The sequence below is a fragment of the Temnothorax curvispinosus genome, unplaced genomic scaffold, assembly GCF_003070985.1.
Source record: "Temnothorax curvispinosus isolate PA1 unplaced genomic scaffold, ASM307098v1 QBEX01012734.1, whole genome shotgun sequence".
NCBI classification, from domain to species: Eukaryota; Metazoa; Arthropoda; class Insecta; order Hymenoptera; family Formicidae; genus Temnothorax; species Temnothorax curvispinosus.
In genome coordinates, this window is record NW_020222514.1 from 12,338 (window position 1) to 34,208 (window position 21,871).

At 44.0% G+C, this 21,871-nt stretch overlaps 2 protein-coding genes across 18 annotated transcripts; both read left to right on the top strand.

Annotated features, from left to right (window-relative positions):
• Positions 1-261: 261 nt before the first annotated feature.
• On the top strand, positions 262-16,102 carry LOC112462740 (RNA-binding protein lark). Of its 14 annotated transcripts, none has more exons than XM_025028690.1 (7): positions 266-376; positions 4,449-4,612; positions 4,719-5,264; positions 5,407-5,476; positions 5,591-5,690; positions 8,399-8,446; positions 14,068-14,352. In XM_025028690.1, exons 2-7 carry the CDS (start codon positions 4,469-4,471, stop codon positions 14,216-14,218), a joined length of 1,059 nt encoding a protein of 352 aa, XP_024884458.1. In that variant the 5' UTR covers positions 266-376; positions 4,449-4,468; the 3' UTR covers positions 14,219-14,352. The 14 variants fall into 14 exon arrangements, 10 of the variants coding, with proteins under 10 accessions (XP_024884455.1, XP_024884457.1, XP_024884458.1 ...); XM_025028691.1 differs by having other exon boundaries at positions 8,402-8,446; XM_025028693.1 differs by lacking the exon at positions 14,068-14,352 and adding an exon at positions 13,515-13,806 and having other exon boundaries at positions 268-376; positions 8,402-8,446.
• Positions 14,544-20,708, top strand: LOC112462742 (adenosine kinase 2). 4 transcript variants are annotated; one of them, XM_025028700.1, is made up of 8 exons: positions 14,544-14,634; positions 16,161-16,315; positions 16,572-16,737; positions 17,642-18,519; positions 19,130-19,337; positions 19,455-19,730; positions 19,971-20,379; positions 20,459-20,653. In XM_025028700.1, the coding sequence occupies exons 4-8, from the start codon at positions 18,503-18,505 to the stop codon at positions 20,584-20,586; spliced, it is 1,038 nt and encodes a 345-aa protein (XP_024884468.1). In that variant the 5' UTR covers positions 14,544-14,634; positions 16,161-16,315; positions 16,572-16,737; positions 17,642-18,502; the 3' UTR covers positions 20,587-20,653. The 4 variants fall into 4 exon arrangements, with proteins under 4 accessions (XP_024884468.1, XP_024884469.1, XP_024884467.1 ...); XM_025028701.1 differs by having other exon boundaries at positions 18,245-18,519; XM_025028699.1 differs by having other exon boundaries at positions 16,572-18,519.
• Positions 20,709-21,871: the final 1,163 nt, after the last annotated feature.

The window sequence follows — 21,871 nt, forward strand, 5'->3', positions numbered from 1 at the left end:
GGCCGTAATCGTTGATTTAAGCCGTAATCTTTAAGAAATTGACCAATCACAGTCGATTTTTCTTCTCACATTCGACTGTGATTGGTCAATTTCTTAAATATTGCGGCTTAAATCAACGGTTACGGCCTTTATAAATCAGCCTTAAATATTCTTATTTCTTATGAAAATTTCCAAACAAAAACAAAAGTCCCTACAGGAATTACATCGGGTGTCGGGCGATTTAAGTTGGCAACAGTGACTCCAGCGCAGGAAGAGACGCCGACTGTCCCCCCTCGCGTCGCCGGGCGCACTTCCGTTTCGCCATCTTTTATCTCGGGGAAGCGTGTGCCGTTTCGCATCCTGTTTCTATCGCGTAGTTTTACGGACCACTGACTTGGTGAGTACCAAAACATATCTCTCACTCCGCTATCGGGATCGTCGCGGCCGCACGCGCGCGCGAACGAGCGCGAGGAGCAGCAGGTGACGCGATCGGGATAGCTCGATACGCCACGTCGAGCTCGACGCGGCGCGCGCGTTCCGCTCGATTCGATCCGGCGCCGTCTAGCCGGTCTCCGTGAGTCCGTGCTATCTCGCGATCGAATTGCCGGCGCCCCGGACCGCCCCTCGGATCATCCGTCGGAACCATTCGCCGGGGCAATCGAGTATTCGAGGTCGACAATTCTTCTCGCGGCAGACGAGAAGACGATCCCCGCGGGAATTTCGGGATTCGGGCGAGGCGCCCGCCCGCCGGGCGCCGCGTCAAAATGCGCCGTGGGCTTCGATCGCCGCGCTTCCATTGTCACGCAGTGGGAAGGGTAGAGATCCGCGCTTTTGGCGTGACGCACGACGCACGTACTCCGGAGTCCGAATCCGCGGTTTATCGATCGCAATGCGTGTACTCCGTTTGGAGATCTGCGATCCGCTGTTTTTTCCTATCGAGTTTTTTTTTTTTTGCGATTTATCGATCGGGAATACGCGCGTTGGTCGCCGCCGTCGCGCGTCGCCGGTACGTCAATCGTAGCGTCGCATTGCGACCGTGTTTCTTTATTCGTTCCTTTCGTTGGCTTTTCACGATGTCAGACTCGAATTTGTTAAACTCGATCCGTGTTTCTCGCACCGCGGCGAGATTGAAGTTGAAAATTCTCGATGGGACGACTCACGACGCCTCCCTCGCGCCCGACGCGATCTATCGTCCGTCCTTGTTGCTCTCGCTCGTCCAATCTCTAGCCGTGACGCCCGTGACGGTAATTTTCCATCGCCGCGCCGGCCGGGCCGGCCCTCGTATCGTTCACGACCTCACGATCGAGAGTCGAGGCGACTCTTGTGTCATCCTTGAATGCTTGAATCTCGGCGCGACGAACGATTGCTCCTGAGCGTTGCTTCGGTTACTTACCCCATCAGTTTTCTCGAAGTTAATAATACCGCGTTAATAATGCTCGAGCTTTCGGCAAGATTCCAATTATTGCGTATTGTTTCGCGAGAAAACTGTCGTGTAATCCGCGACTTTTGGCCGACCACCAATGACAATGCTAAGAAAATAATGTCGCCTTAAACGTTTCAATCGTGCTAACAGCCCGAATCGAACGAGAGTCTAATTTAACGGATGGACAATAAAGTTGGTTATTTCATTTGTCGTGCGACAAATTGTTCAAGCATGTTGACTGATTGCGGGAGAAGTTCTCGAGTTTCTAGAAATTTTCTATTTTGCAGTCAATCGATATCCTTGAAAAAATTTGTCGTACAACATATAAAATATTAGCCTTATTTCTTCTGTGAGACTAGAAAACGATAATCGAGTAAATGACTCATTGTTTTTCGGCCGGCTTCATGAAAATTCGGCATGAGGGCGGCGGACAAAGCGCACCGTCACAATGACGTTATTCCTAAAAATATCGCGTTTAAGTACATACTATCGTGAATGAATACAAACTGGATGACTAAACGAATTTTCATCATTTCTGTATAGGATCTGATGTTGCTTCTACCAAAGTCCAATTCTAATTTAACAAATTTTATTCATGTCGCCTAATATATGTATAAAAAATGCAAGTTTGAAATTTATTTCAAAATATACGCGAGGTATATGTGGTATTCATAGTCGCTTCTTGATAAATAAAAATTTTATTTATATGTACGTGCACAAGAAATTCTTAGAAACGTTGACTACGTTTATATTTACACGTCATTAATTGGGTTAATAACATCAGTATATAGTTATAATTAATAAGTATAAAGCATAAACGCTCGTTAAATCCGGCTTTATAACACCAGTTATTACTCTACTCGTTAACGAAGATATATAGGCTTATAAATCCGGTTTTAAAGAAACGTAAACACTAAGTGAGTCATTTATGATTGCATCTCCAACTTGAGATAAAAAATTACGAGAAGTATATCTGCTGTATTTCTTTAACAAGATGAACATTTCAAGATTTCTTTGAATGAAAATAAAATAACTCTCTTCGTGTAAACGAGGATGCGTTTTCGGAAGTTATAATTACAGATGTTATTTAACCCGATTAATGGTGACGTGATACGTGATCAATAAATGGAAACGAGGAACCAAGAATTAAACGAAAATCAAAGTAGAGTAATTTCGAAAGCTTGATTTTGCAGTAAGTTTATTCTTCATAATTATGTTCTCAATTTTCTAATTCCCTGCGTTTAATTCGTACAGCATGATTCTTGAATTCATGAAATTTGCACGAGAAACGCACGCGCAAATTCTGCTCTTACCGAAAAGTTACAAGTTGATCGGCTGTCGCATAGCTTTTAGCCAATCAACTTAGATTTTTCATAAGGACCGAATTTGCGCTTTTATCTTGCAAATGAATTCAAGAATCGAGCCCTGTATTCGCGTAACAGAAGGAGACGACACGTCGTGAATTGGGAGCGAATATATACGCATTCTTTCCTTCCCACTCCGTTTTAGCGCCCACAAAGAAGCGCGATATTTCCAATTAAAAATTAAACGATTCGGCGAAAGCGATAGTGTCGAAAAACGGGGAAAAGGGTGCAGTTGAGATTCTCCCGCGCTCGACCGGCGTCGCTCGTCATTGGCTCGCGTACCTTCGGCTACGTTCGGCCACGCTCGGCTGGCGCCGCTCGCTATTGGCCCGCGCGACTCCGTCCGCACCAATCGTCGCGTCGCCGGCAGGCGCGCGGTAGGTTGCGGAACGCACGACGCGACACTGATGCTCCGTGCGCGGTGCGACGCGGCATTCGGCAAGCGGGACGCCATTACTGACGTTGGATTTCCTCGGTGCGCGCGGTGCCGCAGATAGTTTTCTCACGCAGCAACGAGACTCTTCGTCGTTCTAACCGCTCGTCGGTTCTATCGCATCCGGTGTGGTCGCGTGCGATCCGGTGACCCGCGAAATTCCGCGCGGATCCTCGACGGAATATCCGAATTTGCATTCCGATACGATATCGTGAGCAACGTTCGACGCAGGTACGTACTTTCACGGCGGCGGAAGATAGTCGCGCGACTCTCACGGTGTCCTTGGGCGGGAGGGACGATATATATATCGCGAACCACCGCGTCGAGTATCTCACGGGGATGCGCTTGTAGGAGCTAGGGACCGTGGGAACGCGTTCCGGACCCCCGCGCGCGTAAATTAGTCACTGGGTGATCGTGGGCAAGATGGTGGAAAGGGAAGCGTCGGGATCGAAGTCGAACGCGATCGCGTCACTCCGCGATTTCCTTTCGATCAGCCGCGGGAAGGGCGCCATCGTGCGAGACAGAGAGATCGTTGCGAGAATCACGAGCGTCGGAAAGCGCTGTTTTGAGAGATAACAAAAATAATAATGAGACTAGATCCTTTTCGATTTAACGTTTTCGGGTAACCTTGAAGAAATTCAATTCCAACGGCGATTGTTGCGATCACCGAATTGCTCTGGCGCGACGTATATTGAAATTGTAATTAGTCGTAATTAATTAAGATTGTTTAATTTCTGTGGGTATTTGCCACGGATAAATATGGAAATTGTAATCATAGCATCGAAATCCACGCTCGCCGGTATTACCCGGCTTCCATGTCTCGCTTTAGCGGCACAACGCTATGCGGCGCCGACATCTAAAGCCGCCGGCGATGAATAAATATGGCGGGGGACGAGCACGCTAAATGGATTGGCGTCGCGAGACACGTCAGATGGACAATGAAACTCTTGAATGAAACTATGTTTTTATATTTGCTTAGAATTATCGTTGCGATAAAAAATATCAACTTTATATAGAATCGTAATATAATCTGTTGGTTTTGAGATCATCTCACGAGATAAACGAATTTCAAACATTTAATTTTTTCATAAATAGGTAAAAGAGAAAATTTAAAGTGCAAGTGATTCTAAGCTCAATTGCAATGTAAATGTATATTTTTTATATTTATGATGTATTATGTATAATCTGCATGGAAAAAAAAAACTTTTAGAGTATTTCTGTTCTTACATGTACATCTTTGTGACGTTAGGTTCTTGTACGAGCCGCAAAATGCCGGGTTTTAGCAGCGTTGGCACGTTTAAAATCTTCATTGGTAATTTAGCCGACAAGACCTCGAACGCGGACATAAAGCCACTGTTCGAGAAGTATGGAAAAGTCGTGGAATGCGACGTGGTAAAGAATTATGGCTTCGTGGTAAGTTTATCAACCGAATCTAACGCCTCGATCAGTATAGCCAGACAGTGATATGATTATCAAGATCGATAACGATGGATCGACATTTTCTTTTTAATTCGTGTAGCATATGGAGAATGAGGAAGCAGGCCGAAACGCGATACAGAACCTGAATGGACACATGGTTCATGGACAGCCAATAAAATGCGAGGCTGCAAAGAGTCGTAAGGGACCCAACACTCCCACGACCAAGATCTTCGTGGGCAATCTTACAGATAACACCAAGGCGCCGCAGGTGCGCGAACTGTTCGCCAAGTACGGCACCGTCGTCGAGTGCGACATCGTGAGGAACTACGGCTTCGTTCATCTTGAAGCGACCGGCGACGTGAACGACGCCATCAAGGAGCTGAACGGGCAAATCGTGGACGGACAACCGATGAAGGTCCAGATCTCTACTAGTCGAGTGCGCCAGAGGCCAGGCATGGGCGATCCGGAACAATGCTATCGATGCGGACGAGGCGGTCACTGGTCCAAGGAGTGTCCCAAGGGAGGAATGGGAGGTGGACCAGATAGAAACGGATACAGGGACCGAATGTTTGGACGTGATCCATATCCTCCACCGCCGCCACCACCGTTCCTACGGGACCGGCTCATGGGTGGTGGCCGCTTTGGGGTAAGTTTATTCTTCTCGTCAACGTTTTTACACGCTATGTATTCGAATCATCCATGATATCGACGGTTTACGTGTTGACGGATAGCATGGTAAGGCAACTTTCTCTTGTATTAATTTCCCCGTTCGGGCTTTCTGTTAACAGGATTACGATAGCTACTACGACAGGCGCGGCTTCGAGGACACCAGGGACCTCTACGAGAGGCGGTTTACGGGTATGACAGGGCCCAGTGACATGGGATCTACCATGTGCGGGCTAGACTTTCCACCAATGACAATGCCACCTCTACCACCAAGACGAGACCCAATGCCTCCTATGCCTCCTCTAGGTATGGGATCCATGCGTGACACTGGCTTCTCCCGTGGAAACGAGTATGGCATGTTCAGCCGCCGATCGCCCCCTCCAAGTGGCAACAACGGCCGGTTCAGGTGAGTAGGTACCCGGCGTACCGACTGCCCATTCGTCCGACTTAACATTGTGAACGTTCCAGGCTGGATTAACAGCTCATGCGAATTGGGGTTTCGGTGATTCGTCGACATTTTTTCTAGTCTCTGTTGCACATTTTCTTTCTCTTACATAGATTTCAGCTTGTATCTCCTTATAGTAAATCTTTCCTAATTTTTTTTTCTTTTATTCCCACAAAATAGCTAATGTTAAGTTATGGATAAGCGAACGCGAAATTTACAAGTATTCACTTCACGTCTACTTCATTATAAACCTCTGTCCTTTTCGACGTTTTTCGTTAAATGTACTGCCACACACACACACACACTCTCTCTCTCTTTATCTCTTCTATCTTCTTTTCTATCGTCATATGTTAAACGGGACTTCTCTCTGACAATGTTATCGCGCGGCACAACGCATGATCGTTATCATCTATGCAAATATTACTTTCTCGTACTTGAGATTTTAAGACTTTTAATACTTTTACACACGTACCAGTGTCGACCCGATGCCCACATGAGTGCAGACTCCGTCGTAGTGAAATGTTAATTATATGACGCTTGGACGTTTCTGTACATTCTAAATTTCAGTGCACCTCAGGCGTACCATCTTTGTCCATGAACGCGGGCAACCCTAGAGAGACAGTCCCGGGTCAGCGTTCAAGTCGTACAAGAGTAAGTCTTTGACTCATTTTGTTAGCGAGTAGTCACGCCTCGTTCTTGTCGCTGCAACAGCAACCCGCGTCAGAAATACAATAAGCAGGCCGCCTACGTCGTCTGCGTCCCATGGTGTTCGAATCTTTTTCCGGGTCTCGACTGATTGTTCCTTGAACATGTCGACTGCTCTTCTAGGGATGTCCTAGTTCATAGACTCTCTTGTTCCATGGCATTAACTGCGAAATTGGCCTGTATGTCTCTCACTGAATCCTTTGTGTTTCAAGCGCTCCCTATTACGTACATCACTCAGCCGGGAGTGGCGCGGAGGCCTGGGATGAAGAAACGTACCTAAGGAATGCGAATTAGAATTTCTTGATCGCACTACCGCGAGCCAGGATACGCTCTGCAATTTTAAACGAAACTCTCGTACGATTGTAGATAGAGAAAAGAAAGAAAAACAAACAGGGCTGGCGCGATTTTGGAATGACGCATCGAATCGATTGTCTTTGAAACGTGTCGTAAGTAGAAACCAGCTCTCCAGATAATTTGGATCAGTAAGTTTATATCGGTACCTCCCGTCAATCTTTCCAAGTTTAGTTTCACAAACTTACGAACATAATCTTGTAACATCGATTCGATTGGAATTTGATTCAATTTCTCTGATGCGCAACCACTATCTTTTATTACCTAAAATCGTGTACTGTCTCTTTGATAGTCAAAGTACTGCCGTAACAAATTTAACAAAAATGTCATTTTAGTGAGATTAATAGTATTTTCAAATTAAGCAAATCTTTGAGTATATTTTTCTTTCTTTCTTTTTTTTTAGTATCGATAAAATGTTGTATATTTTTTCCTTGTGTGGCACATATTTCGCAGTTGTAATGTAAGGTAATTTCTTGTTTTAGATTACGCAACAATCGCTATTTTCTTGTTATTTTGTAATTTTACGCGTTGCATTAAATAACTACTTGAACAGATAAATTTTCAATTGAAATCATATCAGTAGATACATTGATTTAAATACGTTTAAAACTTTGTAGCAAACACAAAAATTATTAAATTATCTTGTGTTCGGTTGAATCGGAATTTCGCGCAGAGGAAGACAAAAATGTCGCGAAGAGATTTCGAGTTCGTCCGTGCTTTTCGAAACTGCAATCCATAGTTCTTGAAGTTGACTTCTACTCACGAGGTTCAAAGCTTTTCATGTATGTAAATCCATTCGCAAAACGTTCAAATAGAAAACAAAATTGATTGAATTTCTCAGTTTTTCTAAATACTTTGAATTTGTTGTTGCACGTTACCACCTCATTACCCCATATTATCCCAGCCTGGGCTGCAAATGGCTCTTTATTTTTTATGATAATACTCTTGTTGTTTTTTTTTTTTATTTGCGAGAAGCTGTGATATTGACAAGTCGCATGGGTTAAAAATCCAGTCTACCGCTGCCTGCCTCATATGACTAGCTACATCCTACATTCTCCTCACCGGCCCTCCACTTTACGAACGAGTTATACAGATAGCGAGTTAGCACAGATAGCTGTTTGCACTCCGCTGTCGTAGGTTTTTATAGTTGTTAATTATCCGTTGCGTTTCTGCGCTCGAGTCTGCAAACGATTACTAAACGTATGTACATCATCGAAGGTTTGTCGAGTCCACTTTTCGGCGAAAGATCAAAATTTTTCCTTCACACACATACGCCTGCGCACGTGCGAGCATGTATGTGTGTATGTCCGACATAATGGAGATTTAGGAAATTTTACAGCAAATTTGACAATTCAATGACCGGCATATTATATCCCCGTCTACTACAATTCTTGTCCCCCGAATTCTCGAGATAGCGTAATAGGCACAAAACATTCCGTCCCGATCCTAAGTCGACAGTCATATTAGGCGAGGCACGCGAATATTGCACGTGAATATATGTATATACAGGGACTAATTCACAAAGTTAAGCCTTGGACAAGGGAGCCAGTATATGGTATATGTTGATCTGATCTCATTGGTAGATTCGATTATTTATTATACCGCTGTTATAGTAGAGGCATGTACGAGGACTTCAGCCGAGATTCGTTTGAAGAGCGTAGGTAAGTAGAGTGAAGTGCCACTGGGTCATAAATACCACGTCCGAATCGAAATCCTTATGCCGCGAGATTTAGAAATAATACTAAACCGCCCTCTTCTTTGTGTCACGATCGTTCCGAGGCAACGCCTTTGTTTCTGTTTAAATTGTTTAAAAAGAAAAATCATCGCCTCGGTGATATTGTTTTTGCTCTATCATAGATATTTTCCAAAATGTACTGAGCACTGAAAATATATAGCATATAAAAAGTGAACTATAGATTTTCAGTATTATCAATGCATTTTGGAATGCTTTATTATTTTATTCTATGCGACAAATTGTGATTGATGACTAGCTGGAATTTACGTAGATCATTTTAAAAACGCATGATTGAAGAACACATTTTGGGAACGTCTCACTTTGTTCCATTGGAATGAGTCAACAATTGTAACATTTTTGAAATGCGATCTTTCATAAAGAAGAGTGCTCGAAGGATATGAACGTGTTTTAACGCGAATTACGCGAATTCCTCTTATCGTGAAACAAAAGAATCAGTAAAAAGGTTTAGCGAGAAAAACGAGGTATTCTCCGAGCTGTATGTTCCCCTTTTCTCTCTTTATTTTTTTTTTTAATCATCTTTCTCCTTCCCATCAATACTATTTACGATATTTCACTCTACGTACGTGCTCTGTTACTCTACATTTCTCTGTCTTCTGTTTTTCTCTCGTACCACGCAGATATATTGCAACCTTTTAACATTTACAATCTATATCTGTCCGTGTTTTGATCCGCATCACCGATCTCGTGACTGACGTGACATAATTTTGATTACCAGACCGGGATTACGAGGGCCATCGCCGTCGCGCCGGTTCGCACCATACTAAATCGTCGCGTCGGGCTCGGATCGGTCTCTGTCGGTCGTCGGTCCGTCGGGTCTCTGTCGCTAGCAGGAAGCCTCGGAACCGAGATACTCTTGGCCGTCTTGCGAACTGCACGCGTGAAGATCTGCCGCCCGCTCTATGAGAAACAAGTGCTCTACCCGCAGTGCGAATCTATTTAGACGGAAAAAAAAGATAATATACCTCCCGAAACACAGAGATAGAGCAAAGCAAATATAGCCCAGCCGAATAATAGCAGAGAACACGCAAAAATTATGGGAATAATTTCCCACTCGACGAATCCTTCGTATCTTCTCCCGAGACTCCCGGCTTATCGATCCTCTCGTACCTCTTGTTGTCCACTTTGAACACCTTTGCACCCCTCCCTTCGTCATACATTTGTATAAAGTCAGGTATCTTCGACGTGTCAAGAAGAGGATGCGGTCCCACTGTGAACACTTGTCGATCTTTGAAAAAGAAACGTTGTTTCTTCTCTTAAAGTCTCTTATTCTCTTGGACCCGTAGCTTAAATATAATTCTTGCAATTCATGGAAAATATGGGATCGACGATCGTCGCGGTGGGACCGTATCTCGCAGCGATCGAGTCGCTGATAGTTTTCGGGTTTTCTGTGACGCATCCATCCCTCCGCTGCGCAATTGCTAGACTTCGTGATCGCGCTCGTTACGCACCTTCCCACGGGAACCACCGGACGAGGTAACATTCTCTTAGTGTAGATATTGCGTGACATTACTGTAATTGACACACATTTGTCAGAACGCTCGCGATTCGGCTATTGTTGTCGATCGTCAACCCTTTTCACGCGACTGCGTCGTCGCGCGTTAGAGATAAATGAGATAAGCAGGTAGATCAGATTCGGAAAGCAGATGTTCGCTGATTATGTTCAAGTGCGTCAAACGGATGCGAGACCCACCGTCGGGAGTAGCGCGATGTTCCGTGAGCGGTACTCGCGGTTGGTCCATTAAGATATCGCTTTACTTATGCACGCGCGCTTGTACACGCTTAGCACGGTCTGCGCCTTCTCGATCGCATCGTCGCGAATACGCTAAAATCGTAAGGTTTTCAATTTGCGTCTCTACATCTCTATTCATTTTGTAAAATTTTATTACATATTTAAAATAATGTGCCGCATGTACAAGCACACGCGTATGAAATTCTTATCCGTGAAACGCGATCATATCGTTGCAGAAAAAAAGGTGATGAATTGTACCAGAGATGATGGTATACGTCGTGATTTTGATCGCGTTAGAAACTATCTCGTGGATTGGTCACTTCGCGCATCTCGATCAGTGCTCTTTTCTATTTTCTCTTTTGATTAATTCAGTAGATTCTCCAGCGATAACTATGACGCGGTTTCTTGAAAGAATGATACGACTTTTGAGATGTTGGTATTGAGAGCGGGTCTCATCTTCCGAGACGGTCGAATCTACGTCGCTCTAAGTAGCACTCTTCTTTTTCACGGATAATTTTACGTAAAGGTGTAAATTAGAGAGCTTGCGATTTTAGCGTATTCGCGAAGGTGCATCGAGAAGACTCCGCTTAATAAGAACAAAAAAAAAGAAAAGCGTTCGCCGAAGTCTCGACCCAATTAGGGAGGGTAGCGTGCGGGTCTGACCGTTTAAAAAACTGTTTTTACAAATGCTATTTCCTTCGCTGCAAAAAGGAAAAAAAAGGAGTTATAATTGGACTTAGACCCGGTAGGATGCGCCGATTCTGTATGGAAAACCAAGTGGCGGAACATTATTCTTAGCGTATAGCAACATAATCTTTTTATTAACGTAGGATTAACTTGGACGTAAAAAAAAAGACGTGCTATAGTCTGTAATAATCGCACTTCCGTTTTTTTTCGAGCGTAGAGACTTGCTGTAAGCTTTTTTTTCTCCATTTTTCCGTCTACGCTTTTTGTTTTTTTGCTGAGAAAACCGACCGTGTTTTTTTTCCTTAAAGATTATACAAATTATAACCACACGATATATTGCTAATAATAATGCTGAATATAAGAGAAATGTAATAACATGTATTTATGAAATTCACAAGAAAAAAAACGACGTGTACTGCGTGTTTCTTTAATTATATCACACCGACCGCTCTTTCTCTCGCGGCGTACCCCTTGCCAGCAACAACGACAACCATCCACAAAATCAACCCCCGACCCCTTCCCTTGTCGCACCACGAGAATCTTGATCGCGTACGATCGGACGCGCGCTTCCTTCGCTGGCTTCCTGCGCGTCGCGCGCGCGTTTCCGCATCGCACTGGCTCAATAAATAAAAAAAAAAAGAAAAGAATAAATGAAATACCCCGTCAGAATCTCGATCCAAAACGCGCGCGGCGTGTTCGCTCGTGTTAATTCTGTCTCTCTCTTTGCTGCCACCCTTGTGCCACCCCTTCACAAGTCTGATTGTCGACCCACAGGTAGAGCTCTGCGATGTTTTCTCTATCGAGCAACTCGAACTGCTTCTACCTTCTTGTATTTTTATTTAATTGCGATACAGTGCAAGCTTCTATAATCTAAATTAACGATAGCGATGTTTAGTTTAAATTGTGTATATAAACGGACCGTCGAATATTTTTTGTATAATGGTGTAGATTATAGATCAATATTAGAGTCATCAGTTTGTCATCAGTGACTTAGGTCAGTCACAATTAAGTTAAGTAAATTATTTGTTATACAACCTTAATTTTGTACATGTATGTAAATAATCATTTAGATTAGACATCCTGATAGACGTTGCACTATATCGTCAATGTAACACTGGAATTTAGTGTCTCTCCACGATATGTGGGAGGACACGATCACGTGTGCACAGTTCCGTCTCGATAATCACTTTTTTCCTCTCAGTTCTGTAATAATGCAAATTCCTCTCGAGCCTCACCTGTCTTTCATTGCCACAAACGTTTTATTCTCGATAGGGTGGGAAAAGTGAGGACAAGATGTGCGTATACAGTGTAATGCAACGTAACGTTTTCGCGCTCGTCGGGCACGCAATCGTGCGTTGATTGTGTCGCTGATCGTTCGCGGATTTCATGGTTCTCTCGTGGCGAACGTTCAGTGGGAAATTTTCAATTGATCACGCGATGCATGCCCGGCGAAAGGATTTCAGCACTCGCATACGTGTATAAATGTGTGAGATATTCCGGAATCATTAAGTATCCTGTCTGGCACAGAAATTCCGTGACAACATCGATTTTGACGCGGCGAAAATTTTATAAACGACTAATTATATTTTATGCCTTCTTGTATTTGAATGTCAATTTGAAAATCTGTCAAATCTGTTGTGTGGGGTAAACAAAATTTAAGATTGAAAAAGAATTGAACTTTTTGTTAAATAAATTGCTTAAAACATTTTTTAAACTCAAATTTTTGTATATTTTTGTAATTTTTGCCATGTTTAAAACAACATGTATGTTTTTGTGGTTTGAAAGGATTTATACTATGATTCTGTAACATCCTCTTTACTCCGCGTAATATCCTTCGTACGTTTCATTTTGTTGCTTTAAATCTACAAGATAAAGCTTCTGAATTCAGCAACGGTGTCGTTTTCTTTAGATCTTGATCATTTTAAAGCAAAGAAATCAATTTGAAAATAGTGGAAGAATCTTATAACTTCTCGTAAAGTTCGTTGAAAAATCTTTACACGATCTGTGTCATTTTTATTACTTCGCGAACCATAATCTCATTCGTATCGAATGTTAAGCGATCTAATCAAACTCTGATACGTTGCCGTCGATTCCCCTCTTCGTTTTCAAGACAATCATAACTTTAGGCGTGTCTCTTTACGTCCGACGTGTCTGCTTCTCTCTTTTTTTCTTTTCTGTAATTGCTTGTTCCAGTCTCAGTAGTCGAAAGCAAGGTTCGCGATGCGTTATAAGGCCTGTTTGTTTTAACTGAACTTCTTGCACAGTTCATCTTTTCTCTTTCTTTTCACGTTGGAAAGAAAAAGAGAAAGGATGAACTGTGCAAGAAGTTCAGCTAAAACGAACAGGCCTATAGTTTCACAAAAAGTTCAGATTTCGACGTTGTAGACGCGGGAAACGGCGATCGCATGATACATTTCCCTACCTACGGCATCGGAAGTTGAAATCTCGAGATTATAGCGATTTCGACCCCTGGTTCCTCTATCTCTGCACTGTCTTAAAGAATTAAGGACCGTCGAACATAAAGTGAAATCGTTCGTTGTATGACTGATGTTTTCAGACCAATTGGCACCGCGGGTGAGGTGGTCGCGCACGAGCTAGCATATAGCGCGAATAAGTCGCTTCATCACGCATACACGGACGTGGAATACTAATTCTCCCTCTATACGTATTAAAACAAGGGAACACCGGGAAATATCGAATTCCGATAAGCCTGCTACGCACCCTTCTCGCGTTAGCAACGTACGAGATGAGGTCCTATTTTGTACATTCTTTTTTTTGTACGTGATTCACTTACGTGTGTTTTTTGCAAGTTCTTATTTTTTAATAAACGTCAGAACACGTGCGAACGACGTCTCCTTGAATTGTGACTGAGAATTCACCCTTTCTGGCTGGCTCTCTCGAACTAGGCTGAGTTTGTCCGTCGAGAACGATTGTATCGTTTGTAGACTGAAACTCAAGCTGAGACGAAGATGAAAGTCTCCCAATTTTTAAATTTTATCTTTTATTTAAAAATGATATACATTACCTAAAATATAAATAATTTATTATATAACATATAAATATTTATAGATTTTTCGCATTTACAATTAATCTATCGGCGTGATTTTCAGAGATTGTCGACTTTCTTCTTTCTTCTCGGTTAATTGTTGTCCCTATTCCGTAAGCACAGAGGAAAGATCTGCCATCCTTTCGCCGCATTCACGTCTTTGTAGTGCGATTACCGTTCACCTGCATAAGACTTTCGGTCAAAGCCAAAGTTAAAGCTGCTTCCAGAGGTATCAAGCAAACACGGAAGTAATTGTAAATAGATGACTGAGTGAATATTCCTTTTTTTTTCTTGTGTATATTAACCCGATATTTTTGTCGGTATGTACATGGTAATACTTATTGTTATGTACCAGTCAAACTTGCAGACTCGGAGGTTGAGCAGGTCTACAGAATCGGACTTGGCTGGAGATCGCTTTTCCACCCGACCGACCAACCGGCAAGGCAGAGGCGACCGGCCACGTTCTGTAGCTTATACGCAGTCACCACTCCTCTTCCCCTCCCAAAGTTACTTTAAGAGACGTCGTTAAGGTCCTCGGAGATAACCGAGCGAGCCTCTCTCAGAGTGACTTTGGAACACGAACGTGTAGAACCAGGCACGCTACTCGATCATCTCTCCATACTGAGATGTGGTGAGCAAACTGCTGATCCGATAATACGTAGACTATTCCGAAAATCCGGGGAAAACAAAATGAGAAAAGATCGGCCGATCTGTATCCCTGTAAGGTTGACGCGTGAGAGGAGGTCGGACCTCCTCCCGTCGGCTCGGTCGCAAGAGTTGCGAGTTTGATCGGTGCATAGCGAGTACGTCGGACGCCGGTTAACTTTGGCTTCAACCGTACCGATGCACGGAACCGTTTCATCGAGTTCGGGCAATCCCTGGCGCATGATCGTCGAGAACGTACACAAGATGCCTCAGAACCAATGGACCATCCTGTAATTCAAAGTTCAGTCAGTCGAAAAGTTCAGTCCATTTGTTAAGACCTCAGAAAATTAATGTATTTTAGATTTGAGTATAAGTTTTCAAGTTTCTTAAAAAGGGTGGAGAGATTATTTAACATATTTAAGTTCAGAAGTATTAAAAATTTCAAATAATGCTCTCCTATAACTGGTTTTGAGACAGTCTTACCTCATATTCTAGCCCCTTCCTTCCTTTCTTTTTTTTTTCAATTTTTTTTGGCGTTATCCCTTCGCAACTGGCACCTGCTTAGGTGAACCCCCGACCCGCGATACGTAGGCTTGACATAGCTTGACGAGGCTCGTACGTTGATGCGGGTACGCGGGGAAAAAGGAATCTGCAATACACCGAGTCGCGCGCGCATGGCACACGCGTGCGGGAAAAAAAAGACTCGGGGAGCATGGAGCCGTCACGCACACCGGGGAGCTTCGTCGGATACGCGATGTATCGCTGTATTGCAAGTATACTCCCTCGAGGATTACGGTAATGTCGGTGCCGCCGGACTAGTCGTCGGATAGCGAAGGTCTGCCGATGGTCGGGAGTCTCGCTCTCGTAGCCCATACGTGGACGTGCGAGATTCCGGCTCGTCGTCGTCGTCATCGCCGCCGCCGCCGCCGCCGTCGTCGTCGTCGTCGCCGTCGTCAGCTTCGTCGCCGCCCTCGTCGCAGTCGCCGCTGTCGTCGTCGTCGCCGTCGCCGTCAACGTCTATAATAAAGTCACGCAGCCCGAGTTGCAAAACGGTTCGGGACACGCTGGCCGCCGAGAAGCTCAACGAGATGAGAAGTTCCGAGCCCAGTCTCTGTAGCTAGATCGCTGAGATTTCGGACACGCGCCGGCACAGACCCTCGCAGGCGCTTAGAGAGATTAAAAAAAAACATGTCCCTCTCGGCAGAGTTCTCACCTAGAGACACGTGGAGATCGTGAATCGCCGATCGGATTTTTGAAAGACACGGTCGGCGCAAGAACCCGAGAAAAATGTACACATGTAACGGAAAAAAAATAAATACGGACGCACGTCGTCGGGACACACGGGTTTACCCCCTTGATCTCGCGTGATAGAAAAACGATCACACACGTATCGGTCATCGTCGGTTGCCGCCGATTACCAAAAACGGAAAAAAAAACAAAGCGCAAAACCGAAATAGAAACGCGACAGCAGGGATTGTAACACGCTGTATTGTAATATGATATGTGATATAGGACGCGATGATAGCCCTCTACGCCGAGCATCGTCCACGAAGGATGTACCCTCGAAGGAGAGCGAGCGAGCCGGGAGCTCGAGCGACGAGAGAGGGCTTCTTCGGGTAGAAGCGACGCGAGTGGTCTGGCGGAGGAGCGACGTGGTGTAGCGAGAGGTAATTTTCCAACACAGCACTCTGTACCACGTCGAAAGAGAACGGGAGAGGTGATATACCGGATATATGCTTGAATAGAGACGTGGGGTCGCGTTACCGCGTCCAAGACGCGGGTCCAGTCGTCGGTATCGTTCCGACACGCGTAAGAAAACGAATAAAAGTAATTAAAAAAAAAAAAGGAAAACTGCGAACGATACGTTAATTCTCACCCCGCGTGTTCCACACCCGCCTTTGAGAGTCCTGTTTTCTTTCTTAGGAGAAGCGGCGCTTCTTAAGGGAGAGCTCCGTCTCTACGAGAGGAATCCTCTTCTTCTGTAGGGTGCGCCGGACAAAACTGTGAGATCGACATGTGCTCGCACACACCGAATCTCGCCCTAGAGCGGATTCTCGAGAGTCTCCCTCCGCTTGGCGGGAGCACGAAGGTATCGTAAGAACGAGTACTTTCCCCGCGCTGCGATTCCTGTAAAATCTCATGAAATATCGGATGCTTTTGATCTGAGATAGACTAATGAACGAATATCGTAAATTTGGCTCGGAGATTGAAATTGCTACGACTTTAATTCTCATTCACATGAGAGTAATTCTTATTCCTGCTGTTTATTTCTTATATCTGTTACATTGGAAGCTTAGTTCGTCAAGATTATAACGGTTCACTTTTGCAGATATTAAAACACTTGGTTTTTCGTTGCAATCATATTAAGTCATAACAGTCAGGAACGAGAAATAATATAAATTTTTTTCTTTTTAATTATGCGTCGAAATGAATTAATTATTTTAGCATGTTGCCATTTGTGCTCAATGATGCACATTGGTAAACTACATGGAAAAAATTCTCTTTTATTATCATGTCAATAAATTAATATATAATCGAATAAAATATAATATAATATATTACATTATAAATACAATGTAATCGAATTAATATATAATCTGTAGTCATATATTTTTAGCGACAGTAAAGTGTGATCAAAACCTCCGAAGATACATGTTTGTCGATCTACGAAACGAAAATGTTCAATATATTTTAAGCACTGTCAAATACGAAATATAAGAGAATTAAACTGTTTCAACTGATGCAAAGGTAAAAAAAATTCGTAATTTCTCGTTTTTGATGTTACGATTCAATATGTAGCAAGAGAGATCTTGATATTTTCGTGCGATTCCATTGCTAGTATTTAACTATTTAGATGTAAATGCGTAACGGTAAGTAGATTCCGCAGGTAAGATGTTTGAAGCTAGCTCGCTATTGTTCAATCCTAACGGATCGTCCCGAAGAGTCGAAGTCGCGCCGTAAATAAAACCTCGTGTGTAAAATATATGTTACAGGATATCGCCGTTCTCCGTTCGATGATACGAAAATTTTCCAGTCGTGACGAAAATATTCAACGTGTAATTGAGCAATAAAGACTCATCTTTCATCTCGAGAGCTCGTCAACTGATCTAGGATGTCAAAGTTGTTGCGTGCATCTTTCACATGCATATTAAAAGACGGATTTTCCTTTACACTAGTCTCGAGTGTTCGACGTTGAGAAACAAATCAAAGAAAATCTAATTAAAGCGATGTGTCACTGGAATAAATTATCTTGCGCGTTTCAATTCTGACTTGAATCTCTATTTCTTCAATTAGCTTGCGCTTTTCTTGAACCGCACCATCGAGTAAAACTTACAAAGAACTTATCACGCTATTAAACTATACATAATCTTTAGGTTTCGTCATATTGTTAGCTGCGTTTCACTCTTCCAAAGCGTAAATGTAAGATTGTAAGATAATACTCGCGTTTGAATATATAAACCGCAAAAGAATGCCGCTAAGATGCGATTATTTGAGTGCGTGGGAAGCGATTTACATTGCATTGAAATAATCCTCAATGGGAGTCTCGTTTAGTTATAAATTAGCATAGGCTGCTAAGTTACGGTCTCATTATGTAGTTCTTAGATAACATCCTGGCCCCTCTCTCTCCCTCCCGTTCGTGACGAGTCACCGCGGACCGCGATGACATTAGCGATAACGTCGTTCCACGACGGAGCGATTTTCTTGAAGCGGCTTCGGACAATCGATGCCATTCGATCTCTCGCGTTTCCACGCACGAGGAGCGGAAAACGTCGGTGGCGCGCCTCGTGATCGTAGCAGACCATCCTCGGCGTACGTTCCTTCGTGATCGCACGGGAAATCGAAATCGTCCATAAATGGCCGAGGACTTACGGTAAGTGAGACATTTCGTTGCTCGCGATCCCGCATCTTCTAATTTATTTTTTCTATCTCGCGATCTCGTCTGTTGTGCGAACTGGACGCGACTTTATCTTCTTCTCGGAGCTCGGAGGTTATGAGTCAGGATTCGTCAGTCGGCATCAAAAGGTTATGTACACGCCGCATGTGCTTTCCTGGCAATTGATAATGAAAGACAATTATCTACGAAAATGTGTTAATTCGTTTGCCCGTGCTACGTCTTTTTTCAATTTAAAAATCGCACAAGCGATCAACGTCGGATTCGCGATGAAATTTAATCGCATCGCGGAAGGAGAGATGGAGGTTATGTAATCATCAAGGTCGATACTCATCGACGCGATTTCGTCACCGAGCTCCGATACGCTCAGCGGCTCGGATACGTTCGCTTCAAAATGGCATCGCGAAATACGAAATTTGCCGCGTGTGTTTCTCAATATTTACTCTATCGCGGATGTTTTTTCTCATTGAACCCCTCTGACTCGAAGATAATGAATTATTTAGCATTTATTCTCACTGTATCCCTCGGAAAGCGTTTTGTTCATAAAAATTTGCTAGTATCTAGACTGAAAATGTTATGAACGTTTCAGGGAAGGGTTGCTGCTGGGAATTGGAAATCCTCTCCTGGACATTTCAGCAAACATAGACCATGAATTTTTACAAAAGTACGACATGAAGCCCAACAATGCCATTCTCGCCGAGGAAAAACACAAGCCTTTATACGAGGAGCTGATAGACCTGTACAACGCTAGCTTTATCGCGGGTGGATCTGTACAGAACACCATGAGAGTGGCACAGGTAAGTAAAATCCACACAGAACCGTTGCTTGGATATTGCCAAATTTATTTGAGTGAGAAAGAAGAGAAACGTCGGACTCGTACGACGATAAATAATCGGTGTTTTTGTTTCACACAGTGGTTCCTGCAAAAACCAAAAGTTGCCACCTACATGGGCTGCGTTGGTAGGGACAAGTATTCCAAGATCCTGGAGGACAAGGCAGTCGCAGACGGCTTGAACGTCCGCTACCAGTATACCGATCAGGAACCGACTGGAACGTGCGCGGTACTGATCACGGGGAAAGAACGCTCCCTGTGCGCCAATCTAGCAGCAGCGAATTGCTTCTCGCCGTCGCACATCGAAAAGCCCGAGAACAAGCATCTGATAGACATCGCGAAATACATCTATATATCGGTAAACGCAAAAAAATTTCCCATTGAATCTACTACTACGTTTACGTGAGCGTTACTTTTGTAGTAACTTACGATAATTCCTTCGCGTAAATGGGATTTTGTAGTAACTTATGATAATTTATTCCGCGTAAACGAGTGATATATCGTAAGTTACTACAGAAGTAACGCTCGCGTAAACGTAGTATACGGGAGGGAGCGAATCATAAAACGTCTAACAAAAATTCATTATTCCGTACTTTAGGGATTTTTCTTGACAGTCAGCCCCGAGTCCATACAAACGGTAGCCAAGCACGCTCACGAGAACGACAAGATATTCATGATGAATCTCAGCGCGCCGTTTCTGTGCGAGTTCTTCCAAAAACCGATGTTGGCGGCGTTCCCCTACGTGGACATCCTGTTCGGAAACGAGACGGAAGCGGAAGCGTTTGCAAAGGCCAACAATCTTAACGAGACGGACAAAAGGCAGATCGCGCTGAAGATATCGGAGATGGAGAAGATCAACGACAAGAGGAAAAGGATCGTCGTGATAACGCAAGGTGCCGAGGCAGTACTCTTAGCCAAAGACGGAACGGTAACCGAATATCCCGTCGTAAAAGTGCCGGAGGAGAAAATTGTGGACACTAATACCGCCGGAGATGCTTTTGTCGGAGGTGAGTACGTATCCCTCGCCGCTACAACGGCAACCAATTGCGGATTTACCGGTTTTTCTGATTGGAAAACTTGTTTCAGGCTTTCTCGCGCAACTTATCCAAGGCAAAAGCATAGACACGTGTATAAAGTGCGGCATTTGGGCGGCGGCGCAGATCGTACAAACATCTGGATGTACTTACGAGGGCAAGCCGAACTTCCAATCTTGATCGGCGCTAAGGCGCGGTAGCAGTTATAAATTGTGTACTTAATAAACATCTTAATGATTTTTTTTTACCTTCGTCTTTTGTATCTGAGCTTTACATTACAAGTGCAATTGCAGCCGGACGGTTACAAAGTTATTTACATTTATTAAAATTCAACAAACGTCTGTTTTATTAGCATTTAAGAAGATACTCGAGCAGCGCGTGCTGTATCAGGTCGACGGCGTGATTTCGAAGGAAAAGAAAGATACCAATTTGCTGGATTAACAAGACTTAAATCGTCTCGCGGGCCTGTTGCCCCGAGTGTGTCCGCTCGGAGACAAACTGCGCAGAATTTCTCCCTCGCGCGATACTTACATCGCGGCACGCTAATTTACATACCGTCGGGGAAAATCAATACAATCACCGAGGTATGTAGATATTGTACCGAGAATTTGCCGGTTAGCTTCGCATACGCGCGGCCGCGCTGGTCGGGCGATACCGTCCGGCCGGGAGCGTAGGGTATTCAATTATGCGAGACGCCGCACGCGTGCGTCGTGTGCGGGCGGGACGATATGCGGCCGAACTGCGGCGTTTGGCGGCGAGCGGGACGGAGAGGACGTATCGAGCGGCGAGGCGGAGAGAGACGGACGGACGGCGCGGCGGCGGCGGCGGAAAAGGGACACGATTCTTAAAAAAAAAAATCAATAATCTCATTACGAAATTGCATCGGACATACCGTGCGTTTTGCATATAAACAGCGCGAGTAACGCGCGTCACTCGCCGCCCCAACAGTGTCGTATTAAGCCCGGCACCTTCCTATGTATACATAGCACCTTTCGAACAGTTACGACGATCGTTCGATCGCGGGACAAGAGGGTCAATTTGCCTCTGCGAATAGTCGCGTTTCTTCGCTTCTTTTAACGAACAAGAAAGTATAGAGGTAGACTTTATTGTTAGATTGACGTAGAAGATCTGTCGCTTTTCCGTGACGGTCTGTTTTATATAAGACTATTGATTTCCTTTTAGTGTGATAAATATATCTCCACGCGTATTTTATATACAAAAAAGAGACCTTCCGAGACCGAAACCTATCACATGCGACGTGTAAATCGTTCATCTATTCATTCATTCATTTGAATTTTCATGAAATTCAGTCTTTGGATTGTCCCTTTTTCTGCATTTTAAAAGAGAGAGAAAGAGGAAAAGCGGCATTTATTGAGTTTTCTTTGTCAAAATGCCGACAAATAACGTCAGCTTGCTACCTGGGTTGGAACAGGGTCGCCTCAGGCGCCGAACAAAAATGCAAAAG